The 13,488-nt window shown below is 37.0% G+C and overlaps 1 protein-coding gene across 1 annotated transcript in view; it reads right to left on the bottom strand.

Annotated features, from left to right (window-relative positions):
- The window catches only part of CPA3 (carboxypeptidase A3), a 31,223-nt gene extending 19,841 nt beyond the window's left edge, over window positions 1-11,382 (bottom strand). The window contains exons 1-3 of the mRNA XM_059388092.1: window positions 11,310-11,382; window positions 11,136-11,211; window positions 8,436-8,560 (exon numbers count right to left, since the gene is read on the bottom strand). Coding sequence (XP_059244075.1) covers window positions 8,436-8,560; window positions 11,136-11,211; window positions 11,310-11,377 — 269 coding nt within the window. The 5' untranslated portion in view covers window positions 11,378-11,382. The remainder of the gene's footprint in view (window positions 1-8,435; window positions 8,561-11,135; window positions 11,212-11,309) is intronic.
- Window positions 11,383-13,488: the final 2,106 nt, after the last annotated feature.

The following is a 13,488-nucleotide window of genomic DNA, read 5'->3' on the forward strand; positions in this document are numbered from 1 at the left end:
TGGTTCAGAAATGCCATTGTCATCTCATATGTACTCAAATATTTTTGTATGTTTTGTCTGTTTGGGGATTTTCTGTTGTGCTCCACTGGCCTGTTTTCCTACTGTTACATAAGAACCAAACCATATTTAATTATAGTTTTAATATTGAATTTTAATGTTTAATGTAGTGTCTCTCTCTTTATTCTTGTTTCCAAGTTTTCCTGTTATTAATAAATATTTGGTCAGAATCATTTTAGAAGTGATTAGAATTATTAGAAAAATATAGGCTTTTCATTAGAACTGTATTAAATTAGGAATAAATTTGAGAAGAACCTTATTTTTTTTGAGAAGATCCTTATTAATTATGGACCATAATAAAACTGTCTTCTTGATTCTTCAGTAAAATTTTGTATATTTTGTTTATTCATATATTTTTATTAGTCTTATGAGTGGCTTTTTTTCTTACTAACCATTTGAACTAGCTATTCATATTATTAAAAAAAACATTGCTTTAGTTACACTTATCTGTTAGCCACCTTATTAGTTAAAAATGATCTTTTCACTTCTGAGAATTTTTTAGCTATGGCTTTAGGGTTTTTTTTTGTAGGGTTTTGGGGTAGTTATTTCTTCTTTTTTATTAATTATTTTTATTAACATATAATTTATTTTTTGCCCCAGGGGTACAGGTCTGTGAATCATCAGGCTTACAACTTCACAGCACTCACCCTAGCACTTACCCTCCCCAATATCCATAACCCAACCACCCTCTCCTGCCTCCCCTCCCTGGCAACCCTCATTTTGTTTTGTAAGATTAAAAGTCTCTTATGGTTTGTCTCCCTCCTGATCACATCTTGTTTTATTTTTTCCTTCACTACCCTCCAAATCTCCCACCCTGCCTCTCAAATTTCTTATATCAGGGAGATCATATGATAATCGTCTTTCTCTGATTAACTTATTTTGCTCAGCACAATGCCCTCTAATTCCATCCACATCGTTGCAAATGGCAAGATTTCATTTCTTTTGATGGCTGCATAGTATTCCATTGTGTATGTATATATATCTATATATCTATATATTACATCTATATATTCCATTGTGTATGTATATATATCTATATATCTATATATTACATCTTCTTTATCCATTCATTTGTTGAGGTAGTTATTTCTTTTATAAAAAATAATACTTTCTACTTTTTTTTATTCCAATAACCATTTTTTTCCCCTTGCTTTATTGCATTGGTTAAACCTCCTGAACAATGGAAAGTAGTAATGGTGAAAGAGGGCATTCTATTTTTTTCCTGCTTTTAACAAGAAAACCAGTCTTTCACCACTACATATAATGTTGATTGCCTTTTGAGATTAATATAGTGGTATTTTTCCATATGATCAAATTATTATTGTCTGTTGGTATCTAGTTGCATTGAATTTTAGTTTTAGATTCCTTAGTATGTTATATGTAATGTTGTAATCATCAGAGATTAATAAACACCCTCACAAAAAGCTTCATTCATCTTATTTTAGATGTAATTATAGAAAGCTTATTTGATCTATAAGGAATACATTGGGCATAGGTAAAATAACTTGTAGAAAGCAGCATGCTATCATTAGGAGATAGCTAATAGCAAAAAGAGGAAAATAAACTATATCAACAGAAGGATTTTGCAAACATAGGTATCACTTGGTGTAAATCCAAATGACCTAGCATATTTTAATAATGTGAATAGCTCTTAAGGATGTCATTCTTTTAAAGCACAGTGTGAAAATTTCTGTTAGTAATGGTAATTCCTCAACCAAATTAAACTGTAGTATTTACTGTACCTTGTTTTTCAGGATAGAGTGATGGCTTATAATAGAAATATTTCATGAAATATTTAAAATCAAGAGTTGTTTTAAGTTGTACTTGAATAGTTTCCTTATTTGGATTATCATAGTTCCAAATGATTTCTTATAAAAAAAGGTGTTACTATTGTTTATGAAATGCATATGTATTTTCCTTCTGTTAGCAGTAAGTCCTATGTAGGAAGATACTGTCTATTTTTAAACATGCATTCTAATAAATTAGGACAGTATCATGCACTTTTTCACCTCCATGAGACCAACCATAAAAGGAAGTAGTGACCTGGTGAAAAGAGGCTCTGTGGTCATTCTTGGATTCCAACCCCATTTTGGCTTAATACTTTATGTGATCTTCGGTGGGTTAACCCTCTCTCTCAGCCTCAGTTTACTCGCTTTTACAATGGAACCAAACATATCAGCCAGGAGTGTGGTGAGGATGAAATGATTTGAAATGTGGGAAGTGATTAGCAAGCCACAGGTACCCAATGAAGCTGAAGTGAAGTTGAGTCACAAAATTGACAACCACTTCACAGACTTAACATGTCTTTAACCAGGCTTTGGTGGTATGTAGTTGTTTGACTCTGATATCTTCAGTTTCTTAACGATAATGAACTGTGACACCATAGCATCCACTCTACTTGTCGGTTTTTTCTTGCTGATTGACTGATCTGAGTTTGGAGACAGACGATAAATGAGGTATACTTCTAATTAGAGTTTATTTAGCACATGACACCAAGTACTACTCATGAATATTGATTCCCATTAACATTACTGACAAACACATTATTATGCACATTATATCTAATTCACTGTATGCTTGGCTTTTTGACTTATGATGAACCTGGGATTTCTCAGAAGAAAAATTATGACACCAGATTTAGAATCAACTGTGACATGTTGCCCTAAAACTCATGAAGCCTGAGAGGGTTAGAAATTATATTTTGGGTGGTCACTATAGACATAATGAATTCCTTTAATTAATTGTTCTAAGTTCTAAAAAGGGTATGAGGCTTTTGCTCTACCTGCATTTATAGAAGAGGAACCAAGCAAAAGAGAAATTTTATGGTCCCAGAGGTTGATTCATAACATAAAGCAGTATTAATTAGTCACAGGAAGTTCGTATCTAAGAATATTTTAGACTTACGTATATCAATTTAGCTCTTGTGGTAACAGCAGCAAAAGAAAATCATGTGAGCTAAAATACGACCTTTCCATAAAGCAGCTGCATGAGGACATCAGAATGGTGCCAGATTGTTGCTGATAAGGACTGGAAATTAAGCCTAAGGCTGGAAATTAAAAACTAGGGCCAGATGTTATTTTCATGAGCCCCTCCACTAAACAGCAGTTAGGCTTAAGCAGATGAAACCAAATTACTTTTTCCCAAATATTATTTTAGCGTTCCAAGATTTGCTTAATTTGTTAAAGAAATTCCTAAATGTAGATGGAAGGATAGATAATTATCATTGAGGATTTAATGATATAAATGACTAATGTTTGTTGAACCTTTCTTATTGCCAGGCATTCAGCACAGCCTGGTATTTATTATTTGATCTTCACATCATCTTTATTATTTGATTTGATCTTTACATCACCACTATGATGTGATGATTTTATTATTTGATCTTCACATTGTCACTATTAATTGGGTACCATTATCACCCCCAAAGGTTAGGGAGAGGTTTCCAAAGTTGACACAACTGTTAAAATACAGATGTTGGGATTTGAACTTAGAGGGGTCTGATTTCAGTATTCCAGCTGTGAGCCATTTACAATGATGCTCCCAATGACAAGGAGTGAAATCTCTGGGAATTGCCCTCAGACCTGTAGTCTTCTTAGACTACTGAGTATTGTGCAAAGTTCTCCCCGTTGACCAGCTTCTCTCCTAGAAGACTGTGTCACAAGCTCAGGAAGTAGATAAGAAGCTCAGAGAAGAGGCAAGATGAGTTCTTTATTTGACAGTTTCAGGGCTCCTTCTGTTGCTTTTTAAAGAGTAACAAAGAAATGGAGAATGGTAGACCAATGTATGTGACAGCCATAGGCTGTGTGTGTGTGTGTGTGTGTGTGTGTGTGTGTGTGTGAGAGAGAGAGAGAGAGAGAGAGATAGGGAAGCATGTTTTAGGGATGCGAAGTCCTTTTTATGGTGTCTTATAATCTAGAGGTCTGGATTGCCTCCCCTCTTATATGGCCACATTCCAGCAGGATAGGGGCTACTCAAAAAGTGTGAGTTCAGGTTTCCACAAGATCCCATTTGTCCGAAATTACTCCCTAACTGGGTTACCATGTATTCAACTTGGCATTAACTGATATGGATTTCCCAACATTTGAGGCACACCTCTGTGTTGGATAATAAACTTTAAGGCACTAATTTACTCACTAGGAGGGAAAGGGAGCATCTAGTGATAGCCCCTAGTTATCCTCTGTTGTAGAGTGTGTATGTGTGAATGTATGTGTGTGCACTCATATAAATACATGTATAAGTGGTCTTTCCCTCACTTGCATTAGTAAAGGAGAGGAACCAGGCAAAGGATGATTTTATTGTCCCAGCCAATCTTCATGAAACCTCTATTTTAGAGATGAAGAAAATGAGGTGAAGAGAAGTTAAGTAAATTATCGTTGTTTAAATAACTAACATGTAGTTTAGATGGGACTGGACCCAGGCAGCCTCACTGAGAATCCACATTCTTATTTACTGCTTATTTACTTTACTTTACTTTAATTTTATTTTATTTTAATTTTCTTATTTACTTTACTGCTTTCCACCATGACCAACATCTCTTTGCAGTTTGTAGCAGGTATCAACACACATGTTTCATTCTTGGGCAAGTGATATATAAAAATGTAGAACAAAAGGAAAAATGGGACAAGACATTAGGATGATTTATTTGAAATACTTATCTGATAGGACTGTGTATACATTTGGAGTATTAAATTGTGTCTGATCTTTATTAGGTAATTGGATATTAATATGAAGTGTCAGTAAGTCAGTTTGATATAGATTGGTCAGTTTGATATAGATTTCTTTTGCATTTCCCACATAATCTTATGTGCATCTTAATAAGATTTCACTTAATTTTTTAAAAAAGATTTTATTTATTTATTTGACAGAGATCACAAGTAGGCAGAAAGGCAGACAGAAAGAGATGGGGGGATGGGGGAAGCAGGCTCCCTGCTGAGCAGAGAGCCCGATGTAGGGCTTGATTCCAGGACCCTGGGATCTTGATTTGAGTGAAGGCAGAGGTTTTAACCCACTGCTTTATTTGTGTTGTACCATTTATATTAGTAGTTGCTTTCTGAATTACCTTTCATTAATAATTCCTTATTTTCTAATTTTAACTTTTGATCAAAGAAAAGATAATCTAAAATGTGTAAAAGAATTGGTAAAAGCACTGGGGTTTTTAACTACTGAATCTAAATATGGTGTCTGCTCCTATAGAATCACTCCAATAGATCTACTTTTCTTTCTTTCTTTCTTTTTCTTTCTTTCTTTCTTTTTCCTTCCTTCCTTCCTTCCTTCTCTCTTTCTTTCTTGATTTTATTTGTTTATTTGACAGAGAAAGTACAAGCAGGGGAAATGGCAGGGAGAGGAAGAAGCAGACTCCCTACAGAGCAAGGGGAGCCCGATGTGGGACTCAATGCCAGGACCCCAGGATCATGACCTGAGTCGAAGGCAGTCACTTAACTAACTGAGCCACCCAGATACCCCTTAGGTGTGCTTTTTTTAGAAGTCTATTTACAAGTCTGTTCAGGTTTGTTGGTATATAGGTATTATTTGTTTTATTTGGTCTTTTATGATTTTGTAAAATTGTAAATAAAAATGGAGCAAACATGCTATATATATATCTATATTTTTAAAGATTATATTTATTTGACAGAGGGACACAGTGACAGAGGAAACACCAGCAGGGGGAGTGGGAGAGGGAGAAGCAGGCTTCAGGCCCAAGCAGGGAGTCCTATGCAGGGCTCGATCCCAAGACCCTGGGATCATGACCTGAGCCAAAGGCAGACACCCAATGACTGAGCCACCCAGATGCCCCTCAAACATGCTGCTTTAAAATTAAATCTGGGGCACCTGGGTGGCTCAGTGGGTTAAGCCTCTGCCTTCAGCTCAGTTCATGATCTCAGGATCCTGGGATTGAGCCCTGCATTGGGCTCTCTGCTCAGCGGGGAGCCGGCTTCCTCTCTCTCTGCCTGCCTCTCTGCCTGCTTATGATCTCTCTCTCTCTGTCAAATAAATAAATAAAACAAATGAAATAAGATCTGTCTTGGTAATTTAATTTTCTAAAACTTAAAAAAAATCACACACAGATACTTTAAATAATGGTTTATATGTGCTGTCTAATGAAGGATATCTAAGTAAATTGTTGTGTCAAACCAGCTTCTTAATGTGGTTTTTTTCAGACTGGTGCCTGGGTCCACCAGATGTTTCTGTTCTTAGAACACTTTTCTGTTACTGACTGACACCAAGTAACACATATAATTAATATGCAAATAAAATTATCTATATAATTAGTACTTGGAGAGAAGATTTAAATAGTCCTTATCTGCACAGATCACTTTACATATTTATATTTCTGAGGAAGGTAACTATCTAATTATATGGCTTTCCCACAACTGTGGCTAATTTGGACCAATTTCTGGAAATCATGTCCTAATTAGATAACACTAATTTTTATTGGTAGCTTAACACTTTGGTTCTTGATGTAGGTAGCAAGGAAGTATTTTGGCATAAGACAAAGTGAAAAACACACTGTATTTGTGAGAATCTGGATTTAGACCTCTGCTTGAGTCAGAATTGTTTCAGCCTAAGGGAAACCTAGAGGTCCAAAGAGGAGAGAGAAGTGCTGCCTGCCTAGATATCTTCTGTCACCGCGATCTGTTCTATTGTCCAAACTCATGCCAAGCAACTAGCTTTTTGTCTATATTACTAGTATATTACAGAAAACTTAATACTTTATTTTCTGTTGCTCTTCAAATCAAATTAAACAAAAGTGACCTGCTAAAATTAATAAATAAATAAGTTAATTAATTAAAATTTATTTTAGCTTGGGCTGGATACCTTTTAAGAATTGGTTGATCACAGGAATTTGGGTCAGGTCTATGCTAATGAAGTAAAATAAAGTGTATAATAATTGAGGCACACATTTAAGAAGACTGGCTATGAAGTGAATCAAGAGACACAGGCACTGGAGAATATACGGGGGGGGGAGGAATGATTTCTTTTAGATGAAAGAATCAAGACCATCTGAACCTTAGTGTAAGTAGAGAGTCTCTAATATACTACTAGTTTCTGAGATCTTCTAATATACTACTAGACTCTAATATACTACTAGTTTCTGAGGTACGTTTATATAGTGTCTTTCTAATTCTAATTTTAATGGTACAATTTATAAGAACATAGAAAAACACATATTGATATATTAGTTAGAAAGGGTTATTAAATGCTGATAGAAATTAATTCTGAATATGTGCTCCTCAATTATTAATTTCTACATTTGTTTCACTACCCTCTTGAAACAAAGACAGTTGTTAACAAAAATCACAAATAAAGCCTGCTACTTTTTAAGCCATTAAGCCATGAACAAGAATTTTTTTACTTGTCTTATATTTGTCTTTCCTTAATTTCAAAAGAGCTTATATTTATTAAGGATATTGTGGCAATAAGAACACAAGCAAGCTGTGGTAAGCAGCAGTAAATCCTGCTATGCCAAATAACATATTTTTCAGCCAGAATAAGAAGGCTTCTTTAGTTACAGCTCCATGTTGGGTAGCAGAGGCATGAAATAGCAAGTCAAAAAGAAAGAGAGAGTGCTTAGTGATTTGAATGGCGAGGGTCTCAGTTAAGGGAATTACTGGGATGACAAGGGCTGGTAGAGTTAAAACCGGACCCCTCAGTCCATCAAACACATTTTGTTTTCTATGTATATGTGAATTTGTGAAATTCATCACTGGGCTCCCTTGTTCAGTGCCCCAGGGCCCAGACTGTGCATGGCCAATGGTTGGTGGGCAATGAATTCTAATTTTCCCTCATTTCTCTATGGGAGCACAATGACTCATTTCTGCATCTTTAGTCACTTAGAATTCACTCCTGTTGGATTTAAATCTTACTCTGTTGCATTGCTTTTGCTTTCTCTGAGGTAGAATTTCTTTCATAAAGAATTATTTATTATATATCTTATATTCCTATATCTCTGACTCAGTTATTTGGGTCTCTTTTTATGTAGCAGGAGAATTAAAATTCTCAAGAATTGGTGCTGGTGGTCACCAGTAGTGCTTGAGCTCTGTGTTGATTACCTTTCAGAGGCAATGAGTGTAGCTAAGCCATTCATGCCTGCACAGATGCACAATGTCCTTAGTAGGAGCTGAATTTTGGAGAGGGCAGACATAGATAATTGCCCTGCTTGCAGATCAAAGCAAAAAAAGATGGAAGTTGAGTGGTCATGTTTGATCTCGTCACCTCTGTAAGCAGGCCTCAATAGTATGTTCAGAAGTAACTGTAAATTTTTATCTCACAGAGCTTTCATTTTTTTGTCCCAATTAAAAAAATAGTACTTCCTTCTCAATTTCAAGATACTCCAAACTTTGAGTGTCTAACGCATTTGAATATTTCATAGGACTTACTCATAGTGCATTTTATTTTGATCCAAGGCAGACTGGATGGAGTGGAATTCCTTTTCACTAACTCGGAAGTCTATTGTCATGTTAGCAGCTATGTGGTGGATAGCATCTGGATACCAGAAGTCAAGCTGTAGAGAAGAGTTCCAACGTTAGTCACAGTAATTTGTTCACCCAACACATATTTTTTAAGTAATGCATGTGTCATACACTACAAAAGGAATCTGGACAAAGGTATGGGCCCTTCTCTTAGTAAGCTTAAGAGAGTGTGCAAATACACTATTGAATATCAGGGAGTGGGAGAGATTGTACTGATCATTTGCACTGATTACTTTTTCAGGATATAGATAGTATCTATAAATGCAAAAAAAAAGAGAGTAGTTTTTTCTTAATCTGTTTGCTTCTACCATCTTGGGGTTGAGTGGGGTTGTTTCACAGTTTATTTAACCATAGAATCTGTCTCTAAGTGGGAGTATAGATTAAAATATGGCTTCTTCAACCCTGCCCCTGAGTCAGGCCTCAAAACCAGTTGCCCCTGTAAACTCTGGAATTCCTGCAAGTTTTGTGTCCAACAGAAGGCATATTAATCTCCAGCTCTGTTATATCCATATGCCCTTGGGCAATACTAAAACTCCTTGAGTTTCAGTCCTTTTCTGTAAAGGAATAGGGTTAAGAGAACTCCATTTGGAGTCCTCTGTAAAGATTATGAAATGGATGTGAACTCTGGGACCTGCAGACATTTAACAGCTGCTGATTCCCTTTTCTTTTCTTCCTCTAGCTAAGAATTTCAGAAATTTGGTGAATTGGTCCAAAAGGATAGCATTCAGGTTAAAATAACTTTTCGAAGATTCCAATTCTTGTTGTTCTTCAAAATCCTACTCCATCATGAAATCAACTGAAGTACAATTCCCCAACTTGGGAAGTGTGAAGGAAATGCTCAATTTTTACCCACCATTCCAAGCTTGTAGACATGTCTAAGTCCACCTGAGTATTTTGTAGTTGAATCCCACTCTACCTCTAGGTCAGTCTGTTATACCCTAATATGAGGCTGCTATGAACCAACAAGTATTTATTAGCTTATTTTGATGAGAAACCTGCAGCATAAATTGGACTCATGAGAGATGTAGTATGATTGAAAGGAGTTTGGGTGCTCATGGAGCTTGAACAGTGAGAAAGAGGGTGGAGGAGTGGGAGACCGTAGAGATCTGCAGTTTGGCAGATCATGAAGGATTTCAAATGTCACACCAGTACCAATAGAAAGTGCTTCTATAGTGCTTATTATGACCAGGCATCCTTCTTAGCATCACCAGATTATTAGCTTACTTAGTCTTTATAACAACCTTAAGAAGTAGGTATGATTATTATCCTTACTTTACAGAGGTGGAAACAGATAGAGAGAAGTTAATTAAGTAACTCTCCTAAGGCCACAGAACTTGTGTAGAGCTAGTACTTTAAATTTTGAAGACTGTGCTCTTTTCATACCAGGCTGCCTCTCACTAAAAATCTTCAAATGGAGGAATACAATGATCAAGCTTTAGAGCAGTCAGGCTGGAGTGCAGACGTGGCTTTTTAGGAGGCAGTACTAGAACCTGAACCCTGGATAAGGGGCTATTGAAATAGTCCAGTTAAAAGGTGGGGCAGACAGGGATGCCTGAGTGGCTCAGTTGGTTGGACGACTGCCTTCGGCTCAGGTCATGATCCCGGAGTCCTGGGATCGAGTCCCACATGGGGATCCCAGCTCCATGCGGAGTCTGTTTCTCCCTCTGACCTTCTCCTGGCTCATGCTCTCTCTCACTGTCTCTCTCTCAAATAAATAAATAAAATCTTAAAAAAAAAAAAAAAGGTGGGGCAGACATAAATTTGTCAGTGACAGGGAGGGAATGAAAAGGAAAGTATGGATTTGAAAAACATTTGGGAAATTAGAAGAGCAGAACTTTTGATTAGTTTGATGTGATGAGGGGGCTGTGACTAGAATAAATCTCAGATTTAGTTCTGGATTTAAGTCTGCCGTGTCATCTTGGTCATTTAATTTACTGTCTTTGAATTTCAGTTCTTTTGTTTTAAGTGGGTTTAATTATGCCACTGACCCAAAATCTGTTGGAGAGTTTGAAATCATACATAGAAGGTGACTTGCGCTGTGTGCTTTGTATATGGGAGCCTCTGAATAAATGAGAAAATGATTATGTTAGCTCACTGGATTTTAAAAGAATGATCAAACTCTTTAAGAGTTTCCTTTTAATATGGGTCTACATTTGGGAACGGTCACATCTTGGTATTATAAACCATTACTTTGATGTTACCAGTTAACCAGTACCTTGATGTTACATAGTTTTAAGAGAAACTATGGCACTGGTGGATATCAGAGTGGGAGAGAGGAGAATGGAGCAAGGGACTAGCAGGGAGGGGGAAAGAGGCCCCCAGAAAGATGTCAAGAATGCCTGCTTCCTTATTTCACAGTTTCACCTAGAAAAAGCTGTTGTTTGCCAAAGCTTTTGGGAGGGAAAAACAGGAGTGGTAATTTGGGGGAAAAAATAAACAAAAACAAGGGAAGCACTATAGTGGTGATTGGCTGAATTATCTAAGTACCTTCTGCCACTTTCCCCTTCTTTGCCTTTGGAAGCTCTGTGTGCATTAAAAATAAAATACAAAAGAGGCAGCTTTTAGAAAACAAGAAGAAAAGATAAAACAACCCTCTAAATGCTTTACCTGGTTGGTTTTGGCCAAGTCCTTTATGATATTTGCTTGTTTTTCATCCTGGGGCTTCACGCGGAGCACCTTCTCCCTTTAAGAATGTAAAAAGATGAAACATGTGAACTGTAAAGAAGCATTCCTTTATCCTCTTCCTGCATAGAGACTGGAATGCAGGGCAGTTAGGTTTACCTGTCAAAGCGGACAGGAGCAATTGCTAGGGTGGTAGCGATCAAACCCAAAGGCAGGATGAACCGCATGGTTCTTCTTTGACCGCCCCAAGATCCTCTACCAGTTTTATGTCTCGGGTCTTATCTGGAAGAGCAGCTGATTTCCTCTGAGGGTTCTGGTGGATGAAATGTTTTTCTAATTGGGGAGGGAGGGATAGGATGGCAACACGAACACCAAATGCCCATTTGGTGGCAGATGCAACGTCACGCTACCCTTTTGGGATTGGGAATTACCCGTATTACAGGTGGAAGGCAAATTCATTTTTTAGGAAATAACTTGTCCAAAATAGCAGAGCTAGTATGTTCACAGAGTTGAGATTTGAGCCCAGTTCTTTGTTCTGACATACAGCTTTTCCGTGATGGAAAACATCACTTCAAATTTGCACTTGGAACCTGAGATGAATTTGGGTATCTGGCTTCAGAACCTTGGTGGGTGGTCCTTAATAACATAAAATATGTTTTTGAAGCTACATTGTAACTTGGTAAGTTATAAAATATTTTGAGTATACTAAAAATACTATAATTTCAAAAATGTTGATGTGTTCACTTTCTGTATTTTGTGCTCTTGCCGTATTTTCTCCGTACCTCTCTGTGAAGAAGTAACGGTTACAGAAAGAGCTAAAGGAATCACATCCCCACTCCTTTCTCCTTCTCCTCCCTCTGTTCTCAGAGATAATCCCTGTATCTAAAGAACTTGAGGACTCCTAGAAGGCACCATTATATGGTTGCTCAAGTGTTTGTTCCTTGGCTGCTTTCTTTAGGGTCTGGATGCAGGGTACAATAAATGCTTTCAGAAAATTGAATTAATGAAAGTCATTTATAGACCATTCTAAATAGTCTCTTGAGGGATCTTTAACTTTGAACATGGGTTATTTGGGAGAAGTCATCACCTCTGCTCAGTAGAATTAAGGTAACCTAACGGAGTGAGTAAACTTAGCTAATTAGATAACTTACTAGACTTTCTTTTTTAAAAGCTACTTCTTCACATTGACAAATGTATATAGCTCGTCCTATAGGAAACTTCTCAGAGTCATGGTTATATAGTTTTATTATCAAAATAATAGTATTGGGGAGATGCCCGTGTTGCATGTACCACAGCAATAGCTTCATTCCCCTCTCTCTGATAGGTGTGGATTAGAACATATCCCCAGGGGGCTCTTCTTGCCCCAACCTTGAAGGTAAGGGAGAGGTGGGTTTTACAAACACCTTCACGTTTTTGACACTGGACAAGCTCATCAACACTAGAAATACCCAAAGCAAATATTTGCTCCATTGCTTCTGAGGATGTATTTGGTAGGGTTAGAGAAGAAAAGGAAGAGGTTGACATTACAGTGAGAAACACATAACCATAGAATGGCTCCTTCACCCTGAGCGAGCTGCTTAGTCATCTTTGTTTCCTCATCTGTAAAATGGAGATGCAAATTGGACTCTGTCAAGTGGTGTGAGCAGTAAATGAGATAGCATATGTGAAGGACTTGGTGAATAGTAGGTGCTAAAACATATGCTTGTGCCCTCTAAGCACTTGTTAAGGTTGCTAAGTTCTGTGAACAGACTTATAGTTGACCACTGTCAGCTGGGTTATCAGCATGTATCATGTGGTAGATTAAAGCCGTGGCTACAGTGGTGCCTGGGTGTCTTAGTAGGTTAAATGTCTGCCTTCGACTCACGTCATGATCCCAGAGTCCTGGGATCGAATACAGCATCCCACTCCCTGCATAGTGTGAAGTCTGCTTCTCCCTCTTGGAGAAGTAGTGTAGTTAGATGTAGCTCTTCCCCACTCATGCACCCATTCTTTCTCTATTTGTCTGATGAAGAAATAAATAAAGTGGTGGCTGTTTCCTTTAGGGGTGAAATATCTTTCTGTATTTGTTTTAATGTGGACTACTTCAGGAAAAATTTTTTGTTAGGGCTTTTCTTTTTGGAGTTTTATTTTCTGATTCCTCAAGTAATGAATGCCTACTAGAAATAATTTAGCAGAAACAGAAAATTTGAAAGAAGAAAATAGAAATCACTTTTGATTCTAACATTCTTTTAAGTTTTCTTAAAGCCTTTTTTCTGTACGACTAGTATTAAAACTGGAGAAGGCTTGTATATCTGTTTTTCAGGTCAAGTATGAAGGACACTTCTGTTTTATTTGGGAA

The sequence above is a fragment of the Mustela nigripes genome, chromosome 2, assembly GCF_022355385.1.
Source record: "Mustela nigripes isolate SB6536 chromosome 2, MUSNIG.SB6536, whole genome shotgun sequence".
In the NCBI taxonomy this organism is placed as follows: Eukaryota; Metazoa; Chordata; class Mammalia; order Carnivora; family Mustelidae; genus Mustela; species Mustela nigripes.